Genomic DNA, 21,825 nt, shown 5'->3' with positions numbered 1-21,825 from the left:
GGAGACAGGGCCTTTTAGGAGGTGATTAAGTTAAAATGAAGTCACTAGGGTGGGCTGAAATCTTATCTGACTGGTGTCCTTATGAAATGGAAATTTTGAAGACCACATGAAGACACAGGGAAAAGACAGCCATGAATAAGCCAAGGAAAGAGGCCTCAGAAGAACCAACCCTGCCAACATCATGATCTTGGAGTCCCCAGCCCTAGTCAGGACATGTGTGAGAAAATAAATGCTATTTATCATCCCAGTCTGTTATTTTTTTTTTTTTTTATGGCATCAAAGCAGACTAAGACAGTCACCCTTCGTAATAGAGATCAGAGATTACATAAACACATTAATTTACTGTATACAGTAGTTGGTATGGTAAACAATAAACAAAACCTACCGTTAGTGTTAGTAAAGAAAACATTTTGGGGTAGGATACTTGAGAAGCAAAAATTTTAAATTGTTTTATGAGAGTGGAATTTTTCCTTTGTTATTTGTGATTTAGGGACTGAGGAAAGAAAGATGGGATTAAAAGCAGAGGAAACATCTTGACCAAAGGCATATATGTGGGAAATTCAAGTAGTATATAGGTAGCAATAAATGTCTATAAAAGGTAGATAAAAACTAAAATTGGAGAGAGGACAGTTCAGAGTTACTATAGTAAAAAGAACACTAGGATCAGAACCTGTACCAGGTTATATACTATATAACTACCATTATCTGACTTTGGGAAGATATCCTTGATAAGCTTGGAGAAAATACCACTGTGATACAGCTCATGGCCTGCTTAAACTTTTATCATTGCCTCATTCTCAGTCGTTTTCTTAATACTGTATCTCAGTTGTCGGCAAACCGCGGCTCGCGAGCCACATGCGGCTCTTTGGTCCCTTGAGTGTGGCTCTTCCACAAAATACCATGGCCTCGGCGAGTCTATTTTGAAGAAGTGGCGTTAGAAGTAGTTTAAGTTTAAAAAATTGGGCTCTTAAAAGAAATTTCAATCGTTGTACTGTTGATATTTGGCTCTGTTGACTATTGAGTTTGCCGATCACTGCTGTATCTCATTTAAATAAAAAGTTCACCATACCTAGGCCAGTCCTTTCACAGTCCCTGCTGCTGGTTACAAGAAAGGTCAAAGGAGAAGGCACACACTACTATTCTACCACATCCAAGATAAAGGAGGTGAGATCTGAAAGGCAATTACTTTGGTTTCGGTTTTTGTACATTTAGGAAAAAAATACAAGGTAAGGTGACAATGCTGGAGTACAACTCTCATAATAGAACACAGTTGGCATTTGCTTCAGGGGAAATTGGGAGGTTGTATTAAAAGCCAAAAATATGCCCTAACTGGTTTGGCTCAGTTGATAAGAGCGTTGGCCTGCGGACTCAAGGGTCCCAGGTTCCATTCCGATCAAGGGCATGTACCTTGGTTGCGGGCACATCCCCAGTAGGGAGTGTGCAGGAGGCAGCTGGTCGATGTTTCTAACTCTCTATCCCTCTCCCTTCCTCTCTGTAAAAAAATCAATAAAATATATTTTTTAAAAAAGCCAAAAATAGCTCACATACTGATCAGATTTCTACTTGGGAACCTAGCCTTAGAATCTAGAGAACAATCCAAATTATGCTAAAATTACATTAACATTCACTACATACTGCCTTGCTTGCAACAACAAAAATGAGAAATGCCTGAAATTTCCTACAAAAGGAAAATGGCTCCATTGTTATATCCATTTGTTGGAATATGATGCAGCCATTGCATAAAGGTTATAAAAACCATATAAAATCCTTAATACCTAATGTTAAATACATAAAATATAAAAACTAATTTTTATTATACAAAAATATCAGGAAAAAATCCAAAGGAAATACAGTCGACTCTTGAACAACACAGGTCTGAACTGCAAAGGTCCACTTATACACAAATTTTTTCAATAAATGTACAGACAGCATTCTGTACCCACAAGTTTCACATCCGTGGATACAATCAATTGCAGATGGAAGACAGTATTTTCAACCTGCGGTTGGAAATTTGCAAACATGGAATGCTGATTATATGCATTTCCCTACATCATTTAATATAAGGGATTTGAGCATATGCAGATTTTCGTCTGCAGGGGTCTTGGAAGCCAATCCCCACGGGTATCTAGGGATGACTTAAATATTGGGGGGGAGTCAAAAGTTATACATGTATTTTTTGACTGTGCAGGGTGTAGGCACCCCTAACCCTCACGTAGTTCAATGGTTAACTATAAATGCCAGTAACAGATCAAGTGTGGGAGTATGGGTCATTTTCTCCCTTGTTGTTTTCCCAAATATGCTTATATCCCTTTAGTTTAAAAAAAAAAATGTTCAGAAAGAATTTAGATGCAATACATGTCACCAGTGTGCAGAACTGGAAAGAGAAAAAGATGGATTTAGGCTCTAATCCAAGTTTTTAGTTGTGCCTACAGTTTAACACAATAGGGAAAGAATGGGAAAGAGGGACTCTGCAAAACTGAATATTTTAAAAGTCAAAAACATAGAGTGGCTCTTGTATTCGCAGAACTGAATGTATGAGGTGTTTTGGATGAGAAAGTACTTGAAATCCTCTCTACCATCTAAGTAGAAAGACATTTGCTAAGTTACTAAAATGAATTATTGGGGAAGTAATGGGAGTGCGGAAGATTTGGTCCAAGAGCAGCAGAGTTAAGAAGGGTGGAGAGACAAGGACAGACTGTTGCACGCTTCTCAGAAGTCTCCTCCACAGATCCATCTGGTGGAGGGGCTCCCAACTTACATGCTTCTCCTTCATAGCAATACTCTATGAACATATGTCTTGAGATTTATGTCAGACTGAATCTCTCTTGGTTGTGATGCCCAAGGAAATATGACCCACGATTGACTGAAATACACCAAAAGCCAGAGAATATAGTTTCAGGGCAATAATAAAACGAAAGAAAACAGCTCATGTAGAATCATGTCAAAATGATGGGGCTTTATTTCTATGGATCCTTTGGTGTCGAATAAGGTGTGGACTCTGTCTAAAGCTTTCCCCACATTCAAGACATTTATAAGGTCTTTCTCCAGTGTGAGTTCTCTGGTGTATAATGAGGGTCGCACTCTGACTGAAGCGTTTCCCACAGACAGAACATTCATAAGGCTTCTCCCCAGTATGGGTTCTCTGATGTTTAGAGAGGTCAGAGCACCGTTTGAAGCTTTTCTCACATTCTTCACATGTATAGGGTCTTTCCCCTTTATGGATTCTCTGATGTCTAAAACGGTTGGAAATACGGCAAGTCTCCCCACATTCAGTACATTTATAGTGTTTCTCTCCTATGTGGATTCGTTGATGCCGATTGAGATGTGAGCTCTGTCTGAAGCTGTCCCCACATTTGGGACATGTGTATGGCTTTTCCCCTGTATGTGTCCTCTGGTGTTTAATCAAGGCAGCACTCTGACTGAAGCTCTTCCCACATTCTTTGCATTCATAGGGTTTCTCCCCAGTATGGATTCTCTGGTGTTTCAAGAGGTCAGAACGCTGTTTGAAACCCTTTTCACAGTTATCACATTTATAAGGTCTTTCTTCGCGGAGCTGCCTCTGGGTCTGAAAAAGGCCTGAAGTATGGAAATTTTCCACATTGTCAATAGATTTGTGAGGTTTCACCACTTGAAGTTTCACTATATCTAAACTCTCTTTGCACCTGTTGCCATGTTCAGCACCATTAACAGACCTCTCTGCTGTCAGGCCATGCTGACAAAGAACGAAGTTTGAACTTCTGGCACTATTACCAATTTCATTATTTTTGGAGTCTCCCTCTTCTGTGGGAACATTCTTGAGGTCTGAGATGCTGGTGAGTCTTTGCTCCTCAGGAGAATTTTCAAGTTTCAGGAATAAAGGGTTTCTTGAGTGCTTTTCTACCATCTCCTCATGGGTGTCACCACATTTGGACAACAGGGGAGCATTCCCCTGGGACCTTTCTTGTAGCTGCATCTGTGGCTCTACTTCTAGAATTTCTTGCTTTGGAATCAACTCTTTGTTCTCTGTTCTGGTTTCCAAACCTGAAACATTAAAATACAAATTGCTGACATTTCATCCTGTGCAAGAGTGAAATAAATGAGTGCTAGCAGAAAAATAGCCCCACCAATAACCTTTTTAATCTCAATGAAACCACTCCTAAAGTTGAATTGTCTTAGTTAACCTGTCAGATGTGTTCACATTTTCCTGTACAAACCCCATTTCTTTGCTTTTATACTTGTGCCTGCATCCACCAACCCATCTCTTATCCCCCTGCCCCACTCCACTGTTCTGAGTCACCATATTATGACGCAAATTTGGAAGGGTGTCAAGAGAGGTGGTATAGCTTTTATCCTATGGCTCAAGGATGGTTTGACAAAGAGAAATTCTATTCACGATGAGTTAGTGTTAGACATACCAGGTACCTCCAATGTCTGAAGGCAGAGTCTGTGTGGGAGCTATGTCTAGTACTGATTGAAAGTCTATAATGGAACAGTCAAGACACCAGAGTCTAACCCCCAATCCAGAATTCTTACAGTTTACTCTCCAAGAAGGCCAGACCAGATAAATTCTGGATCAGGGACATGAGGCACAGTTAAAGAACAGGTGACAGGTACCATTAGCATATCAGGACAATCAAGTGAAAACTAACACACTAATTGGTAAAAACCCAATGTACTGTCCTCTCCTTAAGCTCAAACTACTGGCTCCAAAGCTTATGTTCTCCAGGCAAAAAGGGCAGAAAAATTTTTTTTTAATTCTCACCTGAAGATATGTTTATTGATTTTTAGAGAGGAAGGGGGAGAAACATTGATCAGTTGCCTCCGATTATGTGCCCCTACCAGGGATCAAAACTGCAATCTCTTTGGTGTACAGGATGATGCTCCAACCAACTGAGCCACCTGGCTGGGGCAAGGGCACAAATTTTTATGGCAAGAATTTCATAGGCTTATTCCCTATTGTTTCCCCATCTAGAATAGTACCTGGTTTACTGCAGATAGTAAATAAAATATTTGTTGAATAATCTCTTGTTGAAATATTTGTTGGAAAATTAAGCTAAGGAGATCTCCTAGAAAGCGAAATAAAAGATAAAGAAATAGGAAGGGGATCAGGGGACTTGACAGAATCAGTCCATGAGTTCCAACATCCAAATGAAAGAAATCCTAGAAACAACACAGTAAAAATGAGATAAAAATAAATAGATAGATAAATAAAAAAAAACTATAGAACGTTTCTCAAAGATACAGATGTCTATGTTATAATGGCCTGCCAACTACTCAGAACAATGAATGGGGGAAAAAACACCTACTTCATATTAATCCATATCCATTGTGAAATTTCATAGTAGCAGGAATAAAGAAAAGCTTCTGAAGCAGTGGTTCTCAACCTTTCTAATGCCGCGACCCTTTAATACAGTTCCTCATGTTGTGGTGATCCCCAACCATAAAATTATTTTCATTGATACTTCATAACTGTAATTTTGCTACTGTTAATGAATCGTAATGTATCTGTGTTTTCCGATGGTCTTAGGCGACCCTGCTAGCGGTTCTCAACCTGTGGGTCACGACCCACAGGTTGAGAACCGCTACATGACGATTCATTAACAGTAGCAAAATTACAGTTATGAAGTAGCAACGAAAATAATTTTATGGTTGGGGGTCACCACAACATGAGGAATTAAAGGGTATTAAAGGGTCACGGCATTAGAAAGGTTGAGAACCACTGTTCTAAAGGCTTCTACACAGGACAAACAGATTGAATGCCAAGGATAAAATATCACAGTGACATAAGATTTCTCAATAGCAACATGGCAAGCTAGCCAGAAAATTCAGTCTTCAAAATTCAAACGTATTATTTCTAATAATGAATGCTATATCCAGCCACACTATAGTACAAATATAAGAGAAGACTAAATATATTTTCTGACATTGACAAAGTTTCAAAAAAATTTAGCTCCCAAGTATATGTTCTCTGGAACACACTAGAAGAGTTCTCCATAAAATCATGGGGGTAAAATGAAGGAAGAAAACTGTATGGAATCCAGGGGGGGAAAAAGGAATTCCCAGGGTGATAGTGAAGGAGAGTCTAGGACAACAGCTGAATAACAGGTCTGGAGAAGAAGCCTATTCACACTGGAGCAGAGGAAGCCTCAGGGGAATCTCTCCAAGGGGATTATGAAAATGATGGCATATCTGATATATGTGAACATGCTGAAAGGAGTTTTACATTACCTTTTTTTTTTAATATCCTATCTAACAAAAGACTAATATTCAAATTAACCACCACTCTTCTACACCCACAAGCCATGCCCACCAGCCAATCAGGAGCGAGTATGCAAATTAACCCAACGAAGATGGCTGTGGCCATGGAGCGAGCAGGAGGCTTGGGTTTCTCCGGCCATGGAGGAAGCCAAGCTTTCTGCACACGCTGGCCGGCCTAGGCCTCCACTCAAGGCTACAAAGTTTCAATTATAGAAGATAAATAAATCCCAGAGACCAGGGCCTCCACTTGGGTCGCCGGGGGGGCGTGGCTGGCCTGCAAACCACCACAGGCCCCTCGCCCAGGCTGCCCCACGCCCCAAAGGAACCCCCATCTTGATCCGGGACACCCTTCAGGGCAAACCAGCTGGCCCCCCACCCGTGCACCAGGCCTCTATCCTACTATCTAATAAAAGAGTAATATGCAAATTGACCATCACTCCAACACACAAGATGGCCAGCAGGGGAGGGCAGTTGGGAGGGACCAGGCCTGCAAGGGAGGGCAGTTGTGGGTGATAAGGCCTGTAGGGGAGGGCAGTTGGGAGGGACCAGGCCTGCAAGGGAGCGCAGTTGGGGGTGATCAAGCCTGCAGGGGAGGGCAGTTAGGGGTGACAAGACCGGCAGAGGAGGGAAGTTGGGGGCGACCAGGCCTGCAGGGAAGGGCAGTTGCGGGGGGACCAGGCCTGCAGGGGAAGGCAGTTAGGAGTGACCAGGCCTGCAGGGGAGGGCAGTTAGGGGCAAATAGGCTGGCAGGGGAGCAGTTAGGCATCAATCAGGATGGCAGGGGAGTGGTTAGGGGGTGATCAGGCTGGAAGGCAGAAGTGGTTAGGGGCAATCAGAAAGGCAGGCAAGCAGTTGGGAGCCAGCAGTCCTGTATTGTGAGAGGGATGTCCGACTGCCTGTTTAGGCCCGATCCTACCAGGGTGTCCCAGATTGGAGAGGGTGCAGGCTGGGCTGAGGGACACACCCCCCCCCCGTGCACAAATTTCCTGCACCGGGCTTCTAGAGAGAGTGTGTGTGTGTGTGTATTTATTTATTGATTTTAGAGAGGAAGGGAGAGAGATAGAGAGATAGAAACATCAATGATCAGAGAGAATCATTGATTGGCTGCCTCCTGCACGCCCCCTACTGGGGGGGATTCGGCCCGCAACCCGGGCATGTGCCCTTGGCTGGAATCAAACCTGGGACCTTTTAGTCTGAAACCAATGCTCTATCCACGGACACCATCCAGAACCACAGGAAAGCTAGTTGAGTGGAAATTCTACAACTAGAAGGAAAGAGGAAAGCACACGGAGAAGGAGTGGCAAAGGGCTGAGGTACAGAGACACACGCGTGCAGAGAGGAAGGGCGGTGGAGTGCCTGGCTGGCTTTCTCTGGCGGGAGGGGGAAGGAAGCCTCCAAATGCACTGAACCCCAGTTCCGACTGCACTGAACCCCAGTTCCGGGCGAAACCCTGTGGACGCAGACTCATACAGGGGGAGTTTGGACTGTCAGGTAGAGAGAAAGGCACCCGGAGACTCGGAAACACAGACTCAGGGGAGCCGCGGCGGCAGGGGTCTGGAGGTGCGAGTGTGCACAGGGACTGACTGCGGAGGTTGCCACAGGCTATCCCTAGCGGAAGGGAGTCAGAAGCTCCTGACTGCACTGAACCCCAGTTCCGACAGCACTGAACCCCAGTTCTGGGCGAGCCCCTGGGGACCCATGCTCTTACGGGGGAAGTCTGGACTGTAGGGCGGAATCTCGGGAACCGCGGAGGGCGGAGGTCTGGACACTCGTGCAAGGGCAGGGCTGACGGGAAGCCAAGACTGTCTGCCCTGCCCTGAGACTCCACCCCATCCAAGCTGAGCACTCTGGCTTTTGCAATCTGGCAAGGCTAATCCTATAAGGCTGTCTCCAGCACCGAACTTCTCCCAGCACAGACGCAGCTGATCCTTACAGCCAACTGGCCTGAAGGTCAATTCCTCCCAGTGATACCAACAACAATCAAGAATTAACTACAACAAGGCTGTACACACAGTCCACAAAGGGTACACCAAAAGTGTCCACCTCAGGTTAACTGGGGAGGCCGACCCACTGGGCCATACAGGAAACCTAGCACACAAATTTACCCTACCAACTAAGGGAAGCAATGAAAATGCGGCGTCAAAGAAACAGATCACAAACGAAAGAAATGGAGGCAAACAAACGACTGGATATAGAATTCAAAACCACGGTTATAAGGCTTTTCAAGAATATCCTAGAAAAGGCCGATAAATATAATGAGACCCTCAAAGATATGAAAAAGGACCAACTAGAAATTAAACATACACTGACTGAAATAAAAAATATTCATACAGAGACCCAAAAACAGACTAGAGGAACACAAGAATCAAGTCAAAGAATTGAAATACAAAGAAGCAAAAAACACTCAACCGAAAAAGCAAAAAGCAAAAAAAATAATCCAAAAAGTTGAAGATAGTGTAAGAAGACTCTGGGACAACTTCAAGCATACCAACATCAGAATTATGGGGGTGCCAGAAGAAGAGAGCAAGATACTGAAAACCTATTTGAAGAAATAATGACAGAAAACTTTCCTCACCTGGTGAAAGAAATAGACTTACAAGTCCAGGAAGCACACAGAACCCCAAACAAAAGGAATCCAAAGAGGACCACACCAAGACACATCATAATGAAAATGCCAAGAGCAAAAGACAAAGAGAGAATATTAAAAGCAGCAAGAGAAAAACAGTTAGTTACCTACAAGGGAGCACCCATACGACTGTCAGCTGATTTCTCAACAGAAACTATGCAGGCCAGACGGGAGTGGCAAGAAATTTTCAATGTGATGAATAGCAAGAAACTACAACCAAGATTACTCTATCCAGCAAAGCTATCATTCAGAATTGAAGGTCAGATAAAGAGCTTCACAGATAAGGAAAAGCTAAAGGAGTTCATCACCACCAAACCAGTATTACATGAAATGCTGAAAGGTATTCTTAAAGAAGAGGAAGAAGAAAAAAGTAAAGATAAAAATTATGAACAACAAATACATATATATCAACAAGTGAACCTAAAAATCAAGTGAATTAAAAACCTGAGGAACAGAATAATCTGGTGAATATAATAGAATCAGGGGCATAGAAAGGGAGTGGACTGATAATTCTCAGGGGGAAAGGGGTATGGGGGGTTCATGAAGAGACTGGACAAAAATCATACACCTATGGATGAGGACAGTGGGGGGGAGGTAAGGGCAGAAGGTGGGGTGGGAATTGGGTGGAGGGGAACTACGGGGGGGAAAAGGAGAAACAATTGTAATAATCTGAATAAAGATTTATTAAAAAAAAAAAAAGAATTATGGGAGTGGCCAAAACCGGTTTGGCTCAGTGAATAGAGCGTCGGCCTGCGGACTGAGGGGTCCCAGGTTCGATTCTGGTCAAGGGCACGTGGCTTGGTTGCGGGCACATCCCCAGTGGGAGGTGTGCAGGAGGCAGTTGGTCGATGTTTCTCTCTCATCGATGTTTCTAACTCTCTATCCCTCTTCCTTCCTCTCTGTAAAAAATCAATAAAATATATTAAAAAAAAAAAAAAGAATTATGGGGGTGCCAGAAGAAGAGAGAGAGCAAGATACTGAAAACCTATTGGAAGAAATAATGACTGAAAACTTCCCCCACTTGGTGAAAGAAATAGACTTACAAGTCCAGGAAGCACACAGAACCCCAAACAAAAGGAATCCAAAGAGGACTATACCAAGACACATCATAATTAAAATGCCAAGAGCAAAAGACAAAGAGAGAATATTAAAGACAGCAAGAGAAAAACAGTTAATTACCTACAAGGGAGCACCCATACGATTGTCTGCTGATTTCTCAACAGAAACTATGCAGGCCAGACGGGAGTGGCAAGAAATATTCAAAGTGATGAACAGCAAGAACCTACAACCAAGATTACTCTACCCAGCAAAGCTATTATTCAGAATGGAAGGTCAGATAAAGAGCTTCACAGATAAGAAAAAGCTAAAGGAGTTCATCACCACCAAACCAGTATTATATGAAATGCTGAAAGGTATTCTTTAAGAAGAGGAAGAAGAAAAAAGTAAAGCGAAAAATTATGAACAACAAATACATATCTATCAACAAGTGAACCTAAAAATCAAGTGAATTAAAAATCTGAGGAACAGAATAAACTGGTGAATATAATAGAATCAGGGGCTTAGAAAGGAAGTGGACTGATAATTCTCAGGGGGAAAGGGATATGGGGGGTGCAAGGAGAGACTGGACAAAAATTGTACACCTATGGATGAGGACAATGTGGAGGGAGGTAAGGGCAAAGGGTGGGGTGGGAACCGGGTGGAGGGGAGCTATGGGGGGAAAAAGGATAAACAATTGTAATAATTTGAACAATAAAGATTTATTAAAAAATAAAATAAAATAACTCAGAAAAAAAAAGTTATTCAATATGTGGGTGAATGTAGATAGTATTTTGTTTTTTTAGATTCAATTGTTGATAGATACGTTTTTATTGCCATTTTGTTGTTCATATATTTAATCTTTTTTTCCTTCTCCTTTTATTTATTTAATATATACATTAAATATACTACATCTACACAATGGAATACTACGCTGCTATAAAAAGGAAGGAATTCTTACAATTTGTAGCAGCATGGATGGACTTGGAGAGCATTATGTTAAGTGAAATAAGCCAGGCAATGAAAGAAAAATACCACATGATCTCACTCATTTATGGAAAATAAAGAACACTATAACCTGATGAATAAAAAGATAGATACAGAGGCAGTAAAGCACTGAACAGACTGTCAAACTACAGCGGGAAGGCTGGGAAGTGTTGGGAAGGGAGGGAAATAGATCAACCAAAGGACTTGTATGCATGAATATAAGCACACCAATGGACACAAGACACTGGGTAGGGGGTGGGATGAGGGCATGCGACAGGCGATCGGGGAGGCTGGGGGAAGGTCAATGGGGGAAAAAAAAGGAGATATATGTACTAATATATGTAATACTTTAAACAATAAAACAAAACAAAAAAATATATACTAGAGGCCCAGTGCACGAATTCGTGCACCAGTGGGGTCCCTCGGCCTGGCCTGCAGGATCAGGCCAAAACCGGCTCTCAAACATCCCCCTAGGGGTCCCAGATTGCAAGAGGGTGCAGGCCAGGCCAAGGGACCCACCAGTGCATGATCAGGGCTGGAGAGGGACTTGGGAGGGCTCCAGGGCGTGTCCAGTCAGTCTCGCTCAGTCCCAATCGGCCAGATCCCAGCAGCAAGCTAACCTACAGGTCGGAGCGTCTGCCCCCTGGTGGTCAGTGCACGTCATAGCGAGCGGTTGAGTGGCCTTAGCATATCATTAGCATATTACGCTTTGATTGTTTGAACAGCCAACATGTCAACCAGACACTTAGCATTTTAGGCTTTAATAAAATATATATATTTTTAAAAAGAAACATAAATGATGAGAATCACTGATTGGCTGTCTCCTGCACACCCCACACTGGGGATCAAGCCCACAACCCAGCATGTGCCCTGACTGGGAATTGAACTGTGACCTCTTGGTTCATAGGTCGACGCTCACTCACGAGCCATGCTTGCTGGGCTCTTCTATTATTAAAAGGAATACTTAGACTATATGTTAAGACATCATGCCATCAGCTGAACACCAAATGTTGACAAGAATATGGAGAAAGAATTCTTATATACTGCTTGTATCCTTCTGGACAGCAAGACGGGCAAATATCCCTAAGTATATTCTTATGAGAAACTCCTGCATATGACCACAGAGAGAAAGACATAAGAATGTTCAGTGTACTGTTGGTAATGGTGAAAAACTGGAAGCCTTAATCTCCATTGACAGGAGAATGGATAAATGAACTTGGGAATATTCTACAATGTATATATGGATGTTAAAATGAATAAACTAGAGCAATATCAACGTGGATAAATCTCAGAATGTAGTGTTGGGAAAAAGGCAAGGTGCGATAGAATCATACAGTAATATATATACCATAAAAACATGTTAAAGTAGTATATATATGTTTATATGATCACATTTATATATTTACATGTTTATACACATGTTTACACACATATATAGAGAGGGAAAGAGTGTGTGTGTGTGAGTGTGGCTACATGAATATGTAGAAAGAATATAAAACACGCATGGAAATGATAAATACCACAAGATATTGGTTACCCCTGGAAAAGGAGGGGAGCCAGCAGCTTTCAAGGAAGGTACACATATAGCTGTAACACATTTTTATTTAAAAAAAAAAAAATGAAGCCAATATGGCTGATATTAAAATCTGATAAACCTGGGTGGCAGATACACAGGTGTCCATTATATTTTTTATACTTTTCTGTATGTATTTTATTGAAACTGAATTAAAACAAGAAGCCTAACAATACAGAACAGAAAAGTCTTACTTAAGGTCACAAAAGAGAACCTAGGACTCTCAACCATTTCTGTGAGTGGCAGACTGGCTCAGGGATCAAACTGAAGCAAACCCTTCACAAATGACACACAGCTAGAAACAAGCAAAGTCATAGCACTTACTTGGTAGGACTGTGTTCCCATAATCCTTCAGCATGTCCTCTCTGTAGAAGTCCCTCTGAACTGGGTCCAGATGCTCCCACTTCTCCCAGGTTACAGGTACATCCTTGACCTTCACCAATCCCTGAAACAAAAAGAGACCTCCCCTCAGCACCTGCTGTCCCAGGATAGCCTTGCCACTAGTCTCAGGATAAGGCTAGACTCAGTCGGCAGCACTGAGGAGGAAGCACTGAGAATGAAGAAACAAACACTTCTGTTGAGCCTTTACCAGTGAATCTTGTACTGACTGGGTAGTTTCAAAATGACCAAAAACCGAAGCTGCCGTTCTCTTGCAATCCCAAAAAGCCATTCTGTGGACTGTCTACACTAACTTGGGGTAAAAGCAAAATAATCATTTGAGTTATATCACTATGATTTATCAAAATGGAAATCTGATATAGATTAAAAATGTATAGATAACCAGATCAGAGAGTCTTAAGTTCCAATGCTGGCTCTAAAACAGTTTCCTCATGTGTGAAATGGATATAAATATGTCTTAAGCCAAAACCGGTTTGGCTCAGTGGATAGAGCGTTGGCCTGCGGACTGAAGGGTCCCGGGTTCGATTCCGGTCAAGGGCATGTATCTTGGTTGCGGGCACATCCCCAGTGGGAGGTGTGCAGGAGGCAGCTGATCGATGTTTCTAGCTCTCTATCCCTCTCCCTTCCTCTCTGTGAAATATCAATAAAATACATTTAAAAAAAAAATATGTCTTAAGAAGATGAAGGTACCTCATCAACAGCAGGTACTCAATAAAATTTCCTTTCCCTTCTTTGACCATTGCACAATAAGATGATTACCCAACAAGATGATCTTTTGAAAAGGCTTATCTTAATGTAAGTTGACTATTTACAGAAGGTAAAGCCACAGTTCTTAGAGAGGAAAGCTTTTAAAACTGGTGCAGAGAGATTGTCTAGGTTCCAGTGATGTCTCACAAAGTGACTCCAAAGATCTCACACTCAATGTCAGGGAAGGATTTTTTTTTTTAAATGTTCTACTATGTTTTGACATTTTAATAAAAAAAACTTTCTGGCTGGGAGACTTCCCCTCTGGGTGTAAGCCAATTCTTAAAGAGCAAAGGTTCAGTTGAGACTGGTTAATCTAGAGCTCTATCTTCTCTATGGGGCCTGCACACCCAAGGAGGCAAGATTCCTCTGCCTTAATCATCCCAAGGTCAGGTACCAGGCAACTAGGAACTACTGCATAATTTACAGCTGATTGGAAGATTTAAACTAAGCAATCCTATTGTTTACCCTGCCATGCTCTTCCTTTCCCTCTGAAACCCCAATTTAGACTCTGGCCTAACTTTTCCCTAGCTCCTGTCATCTGCCTCCTGACTACTACCTCCTGTCTTTCCCATGAGGTTCTGTGTAGCATGCAGTGCCTCCTGTCTCCAGACCTGAGTATAGTACATTTCACACCCTCCCCTCCTTGCCCAGCCTCTCCTCCATCTCTGTGTAAAGGAAAACCACACCCTTGTGTGTCTTCTCTCCTCTTAATACTTCATTACACACTATTTCACTTCTAACACCAGATGTGTGTATTATCACACGCCAAGCAATTCTCCAACACCAGCTAGCTGTATCCTACAGTTTAACTCAATTCTGACACTACGTACCTGGAGATGGGTTCAGATCCCACAGGTTAAGCCTTAACCGTTAAGGGATCAGTCCTACAAGACTGCCCCCTTCCCAACTTCAGATGCTAACTGTAAGCCCACCACCTGTTTCTGACCAACCAGCTTTAGATCAGAGGTTTCCTTGACCCTCTCTTTGAGTTCAAAATTAATTTCCCGGAGCAGCTTCAGAACTCAGGAAAACCATTTACTTACTAGCCCTAACCGGTTTGGCTCAGTGGATAGAGAGTAGGCCTGCAGACTGAAAGGTCCCAGGTTCCATTCTGGTCAAGGGCATGTACCTCCCTTCAGGACACATCCCCAGTAGGGAGTGTGCAGGAGGCAGCTGATCAATGTTTCTCTCTTATCCATGTTTCTCTCTCTCTATCCCTCTCCCTTCCTCTCTGTAAAAAATCAATAAAATATATTTTTAAAAAAACACAAAAAACAATTTACTTACTAGATTACCAGTTAATTATAAAAGGTTATAACTCAGAAACAACAAGATACATAGGGCAAGGTCTGGGAAGGCCCCATGCTCGGAAGCTTGTCCCCATGGAGCTGGGGTGTATTGCTCTCCCACTAAGTGGATGCACTTACAGTTTGGAATCTCCCTGAATCCCATGCAATTGGAACTTTTATGGAAGCTTCATCACGTAAGTGTGATCAATAATTAACTCCACTTCCAGCCTCTCTCTCCTCTCTGGAGTACTATTATTAACTGTGGGAGGAGGGAGTCGCCAAACCGTTAAAAAGTAAAAAGGGAACCTCACATTCAAAGTAGTGGGGCATTGCTGTTATAGCATTCTTACCCCAATAATCTAGTTTTACAAAAGGGTGTCTCACAATGAGTAAACAACACTCTCGAGTAGGTTTTGTGCTGAGCGATCTCTAACTCAAGGATCATTTCCTGAATGGATTCGTCACTGCTTCCTATGGAAAGGAAAAGTTTTATGCACATTCTGAAGTTCACACAAAATGTAATAAGGAAGAAAAAGACGTTCTGAAACTCATACACCTCCATTCCCCACACTCCCACCACCAGCGCACTACTCACCTGGAGTGAGGTTCCACCAAGCGTTCTCTGAAGAGCCCGCACTATGGCCGCAGCCTGGTCGCCGCTCGCGGGGTAGTGCTTCCGCACGCGGTCCTGCAGCTCCGGGGGCAGGGTGGTCAGGAACTGCTCCAGCACCAGCAGCTCTAGGATCTGCTCCTTCGAGTGCACCTCAGGCCTCAGCCACCGACGACAGAGTTCCCTGAGCCGGTTCAGCGCCTCTTCGGGTCCGGCCACCTCCTGATAACGGAACCGCCTAAAATACTGTCGACAAGTTTCGGGATCCAGACAATCCACAGGCAGGTCGGACTCCCGAACTCCCGGTGAGTCTTCCTCCACTTTCACTATCAGAAGCCCATCACGCAAGGGCGGCGCGGCGACCCTAGGCCCTGCAGCCACCATCCACGCCCCCACCTCAGCGTCACTGCCTTCACTTGCGGTCAAGCTCGAACTCATCTTTCTTCAGCACGCGCTGACTTTTCCGGAGTTTTGCCTTCAGGTGAGAAGAGAGCAAATGCTGCAAAAACCCACAGAACTCATCGTCCTTCCTTAGGTAGAGGCGCAATCCACCCGGCCCCCTGCAGGAGTCCTCCTACCCCCAGCTTTGCCACTTACGACCCGCCCGTCCCGTGACAAAAAAAAAAAAAAAAAAAAAAAAAAAAATCAACAAAAACTCGTAACTCGGGCCGGAAGTGCGTCACCGACTCCCTGCGGTACACACCCTCCCGGGCATTTCCGGGATCTCTCTAGGCGCCCTGGAAGACTGAGATGAATCTTGGTGGTTTGCCGCTCGCCCCTTCCAGGGATGCTCTTCTTGCATACTTTGCTTTGTGGAGATTATAGTGTAAAGGTTACAGAACTAACCGGCTCTATTCTTTTAAAACTTGAATGTCATTCTTTAATACACTGTGAATAAAGTTTTAAAGTTTTGTTTAGGAAAAGTTAAAGATCCAACTGTACAATGAGTTGTGAAAAACATTCACCCATGTGGTATTTGTTTACAGAAGAAAGGTTTGTAGAGTATCTTCTACATGACAAAACATCGTGCTCGACACCATAGATGCAAAACATAGTCCTTGTCCTCAAGTTGCTCACTGTCTCCTGGGATCAGGCTGGAGGACTGGGTTCCGGATGGCAGTCCTTTATTCTAGGCTGGGTGAGTGAGTTGTGGTGCTTGCTTCCACACTTGCTGGGTGAATGGTCATCCTTTCTCTCACGCAGCTTAGGGGAGGGGTGGTGCTCCCTTCCAGGTTGCCTCGGGGAGTGGGCATAGTTGATTCTAGGCTGGGTGGTGGAGTCCCAGGATCTCTGCCCTTCTGCCCTTCTGCCCTTCTGCCTGAAACCCCCTGGATTGGGGAAAGACTGATGTTGGGGTCAGAGGAGGGGCAGAGATCTTGAGGCCACAAATCTTGGTTTTCATGCTATCTAAGGTGAAGTAAGTGCCCATGATGTTGTTATATGTTTTTCTTGTAAGTAACTCCCATTTTCATGCTGCTCATATCCCATGGTCTTCATTATTTGGGCTACCTGGGGGGGCGGTCTACGTCACCCCAGGGTGGCTCTATGTCTGATCTCAGTTCCTCTACCTGACCAATGTTGATCCAGCAGTCTTTCATGATATCTTCCAGGGTTGGTCTTTGGCTGGGATTGAGGGTTATTAATTTTCATAACAGTTTTTGGCATTGTAGAGACAGGAAGTATGGTATAAAGAAGCACCCATTCAAGATGTACTCAGTAAATTCTTCAAAATTCTTTACCACAAATGGAACTTTTCCTGTCACCATCCTGTAGAGCACTACCCCCTTGTTTCAGACATCCACCTCAGGCCCTCATAGAGTTTGAACCGGAACTCTGGGGCCATATAGGGGGCAGTGCCAGAGAAGGTAATCAGTTTCTCTTCCATAAATACCCTACTGAGGCCAAAGTCTGCTAATTTAACATTCATCTCACTATCTAGAAGTATGTTCTCCAGCTTTAGGTCCCGATGTATGATGTGTCTCTGGTGACAGTAATGGACCCCTCATAGTCATTGTCGGAACAGGGCTTGGGCTTCCTTTTCTGTCATGGGGCCACAGTTCTCTAAGTAGTTGAATAATGTACCTTCATTGGCATGTTCCATGAAGAGATATACTTGGTCCTCGGTGGTAATGACTTCAAACAACTTGGTGATATTAAGATGATCTAGTTCCTTAAGAGAATCAATCTCTTGGAGAACATCAGAGAAACTCTGCCAGTTGACAACTTTCACAGCCACCTCTGTGCTGGTGACAATGTGCCTAGCCAGCCTAACCTCGCCAAAGGATCCCTTGGTAATGATGTTGAGTATGAGATAGTTGCCAATATGGCACTCCTCGCTGGTAGGGATGGCTGCAAAATCATCACACTTGATGACTTAAAAAAATAAAAAATATTCTTTGATATCTGTTCCCACTGAAGTGGATCTGTGGGAGGAGGGAGAGAAAGAGGAGGCAGAGAGGAGAAAAAAAATGAGAAAATAAGCCAACTAGTCCATGTCCAACAGGTCACTACCAATCAGCTTCCTGGGATCTAACAGACTAAAACCTCAGCCCAGTCAGGACCTTATACAGGAGTGGTTTGCAATTCCATCACAGTGGCGCCTTATGGATCAATCATGGCTGGGGATAAACGACAGTGGTTTTCTCACTTTTTAGTCTCATGACCCTTTTTTCACTTTTTAGTCTCAGGACCCCCAAAGAGCTTTTTGTTTATGTGTGATATTAAAGATTAATATTTATTTAATCTTTATTTTATTAGAAATGAAAATATGTAAGATGCAAAAAAAGAGAAGTCTGACTTACATTCATGCTCCCCACGTCTCAGTTAAAATATCACCTACTTAGAGAGGACTTCCCTGATCATCCATTCCTACCCACCCCACCCAGCGCATCACATTTTGAATTTTCATAGCACTGACCACATTGTAACTGATTCTTTTTAAAAAAAATCCTCACCCAAAGGTATGTTTTTATTGATTTTCGTTTTTCAGAGAGGAAGGAAGAGAGAGAGAAACATCGATTGATTAGCTTCCATATGCACCCCAACCTGGGATCAAACCCACAACCTATGCAGTTGCCTTGACTGGGCAATGAACCTGTGACCTTCCGGTGCATGGAATGATGCTACAACAAACTGAGCTATACCGGCCAGGGCAGTGTTGCTAATTCTTGTTTACTGTCTGTCCTTCCCATGAAGGGGGAGCATGACTGCAATGTTCCCTGTGTCTAGCACAGTGATTGGCAACAAAGTATTTAATGAATATTTGTTCACTAGATTAATATAGGAATTTGGGGGAAACAAAAGAAAATATGGGCAACCACTATTTAATCAGTGGTTCATAAAAAAATCTTTCAGAAATTCATGTTCTGTCAGGCTGGCATGGCTCAGTGGTTGAGTGTGGACCTATGAACCAGAGGTTGTGGTTGGATTCCTGTTTGGGGCACATGCCCGGGTTGCGGGCTAGATCCCCAGTGTGGGGCGTGCATCATTTCTATCTCTCTCTACCTCTCCCTTCCTCTCTGAAATCAATAAAAATATATTTATAAAAAAATACAGCGCCTCCCACCCCCCTGTCACTTGGAGCCTCTCCAGCTAAAGGTCTCTCTGGAGCTGGTAGGGGATTTTTCTGAATTTCTTCATTCCCATAAGGTAGACCACAGCGCTAGCAAGTCAGTCTCCAGACCTAATCCCTGATTGGTGAAAAATTCATCCCATACACTAAAAAATAACTCTTCAGTAGATCCAAGGATGTGTGCTTTCTGATTCAGAGTGGAGTAGTAAGACTTATTTGGGCGATATGTAAGAGAGTGGTGGAGAAACCAAGATGGCGGCATAGGTAAGCACCTAAACTGCTGCCCCGCACAACAATTTCAAAACTACAACTAAAAGACAGAAAGGACACCATCCAGAACCACAGGAAAGCTGGCTGAGTGGAAATTCTACAACTAGAAGGAAAGAGAAAGGCTCACAGAGAATTGGAGGTATGGCAAAGGGTCTTTGTGTGCGCAGAGAGGAAGGGCGGCTGAGAGCCTGGCTGACTTTCTCTGGCAGGAGGGGGAAGGAAGCCCCCAACGGCACTGAACCCCAGTTCCGAATGCACTGAACCCCAGTTCCGGGCGAAACCCCGTGGACCCAGGCTCATACAGGGGACGTCTGGACTGTCAGGTAGAGAGAAAGGCACCCGGAGACTCGGAGCCCCGGGGGAGCCCCGGGGGAGCCCCGGCGGGCAGGGGTCTGGAGGCGCGCGCGCCAGTGTGCACAAAGGCTGCGGAGGTTGCCACAGGCTTTCCCTATCAGAAGGAGTCCGAAGCTCCTGACTGCACTGAACCCCAGTTGTGACTGCACTAAACCCCAGTTCCAGGCGAGCCCCTGGGGACCCATGCTCTTACGGGGGGGGAATCTGGACTCTCGGGCGGAGGCTCGGGAGCCGGGGAAGGCAGAGGTCTGGAAGTGCGCACCAGTGCGCACAAAGATTGCGGAGCTTGCCACAGGCTTTCCCTAGTGGAAGGGAGTCAGAAGCTCCTGACTGCACTGAACCCCAGTTCTGACTGCACTGAACCCCAGTTCCAGGCGAGCTCCTGGGGACCCACGCTCCTGTGGGGGTGAATCTGAACTCTCGGGCGGAGACTCGGGAGCCAGCAAAGGCAGAAGTCTGGAGGCGCACGCGCCCAAGGGCAAGGCTGACTGGAAGCCAAGACTGTCTGCTCCGCCCTGAGACTCCACCCCATCCAAGCTGAGCACAGAAGCTTTTGCAATTTTGCAAGTCTAATCCTATAAGGCTGTCTCCAGCACCAAACTTCTCCCAGCATAGACACAGCTGATCCTCACAGCCAACTGGAGTGGAGGTCAATTCCTCCCAGTGATACCAACAACAATCAAGACTTAACTACAACAAGGCTGTACACACAGTCCACAAAGGGGTGCACCAAGAGTATCCACCTCACGTTAACTGGGGAGGCCGACCCACTGGGCCATATAGGAAACCTAGCACACAAACCTACCCTACCAACTCAGGGAAGCAGTGAAAATGAGGCAACAAAGAAACAGATCACAAACAAAAGAAATGGAGGAAAACAAACGACTGGATATAGAATTCAAAACCACGGTTATAAGGCCTTTCAAGAATATCCTAGAAAAGGCCGATAAATATAACGAGACCCTCGAAGATATGAGAAAGGACCAACTAGAAATTAAACATACACTGACTGAAATAAAAAATATTATACAGAGACCAAACAACAGACTAGAGGAACACAAGAATCAAGTCAAAGAATTGAAATACAAAGAAGCAAAAACCACTCAACTGAAAAAGCAAAAAGAAAAATAATCCAAAAAGTTGAAGATAGTGTAAGAAGCCTCTGGGACAACTTCAAGCATACCAACATCCGAATTATGGGGGTGCCAGAAGAAGAGAGAGAGCAAGATACTGAAAACCTATTTGAAGAAATAATGACTGAAAACTTCCCACACATGGTGAAAGAAATAGACTTACAAGTCCAGGAAGCGCACAGAACCCCAAACAAAAGGAATCCAAAGAGGACCACACCAAGACACATCATAATTAAAATGCCAAGAGCAAAAGACAAAGAGTGAATATTAAAAGCAGCAAGAGAAAAACAGTTAATTACCTACAAGGGAGCACCCATACGATTGTCAGCTGATTTCTCAACAGAAACTATGCAGGCCAGACGGGAGTGGCAAGAAATTTTCAATGTGATGAATAGCAAGAACCTACAACCAAGATTACTCTACCCAGCAAAGCTATCATTCAGAATTGAAGGGCAGATAAAGAGCTTCACAGATAAGAAAAAGCTAAAGGAGTTCATCACCACCAAACCAGTATTATATGAAATGCTGAAAGGTATTCTTAAAGAAGAGGAAGAAGAAAAAAGTAAAGATAAAACTTATGATCAACAAATACATATCTATTAACAATGAACCTAAAAATCAAGTAAATTAAAAACCCGAGGAACAGAATAATCTGGTGAATATAATAGAATCAGGGGCATAGAAAGGAAGTGGACTGATAATTCTCAGGGGGAAAGGGGTATGGGGGGGATTCAGGAAGAGACTGGACAAAAATCATACACCTATGGATGAGGACAGTGCGGGGGAGGTAAAGGCATAAGGTGGGGTGGGAACCGGGTGGAGGGGAGTTATGGGGGGAAAAAGGAGAAACAATTGTAATAATCTGAATAAAGATTTATTTTAAGAAATAAATAAATAAATAAATAAATAGAAAGCCCCCCCCCCAAAAAAATAAAATAAATAAAAGAGTGGTGATAAGCCTCTTGTCTCGCCTGTCAAACAGCTTTGTAAACGT

The 21,825-nt window shown here is 43.6% G+C and overlaps 1 protein-coding gene across 1 annotated transcript; it reads right to left on the bottom strand.

Annotated features, from left to right (window-relative positions):
• Positions 1–270: 270 nt before the first annotated feature.
• Positions 271–16,119, bottom strand: ZNF394 (zinc finger protein 394). Its single transcript, XM_080679252.1, has 3 exons — positions 15,489–16,119; positions 12,783–12,903; positions 271–4,020 (listed from the first exon to the last, which is right to left on the bottom strand). The coding sequence occupies exons 1-3, from the start codon at positions 15,939–15,941 to the stop codon at positions 2,942–2,944; spliced, it is 1,653 nt and encodes a 550-aa protein (XP_080535378.1). The 5' UTR covers positions 15,942–16,119; the 3' UTR covers positions 271–2,941.
• Between the last annotated feature and the right edge of the window lie 5,706 nt (positions 16,120–21,825).

This window comes from Plecotus auritus (assembly GCF_963455305.1).
Source record: "Plecotus auritus genome assembly, chromosome: 7".
NCBI classification, from domain to species: Eukaryota; Metazoa; Chordata; class Mammalia; order Chiroptera; family Vespertilionidae; genus Plecotus; species Plecotus auritus.
This window is presented reverse-complemented; position numbering and strand designations above follow the sequence as displayed.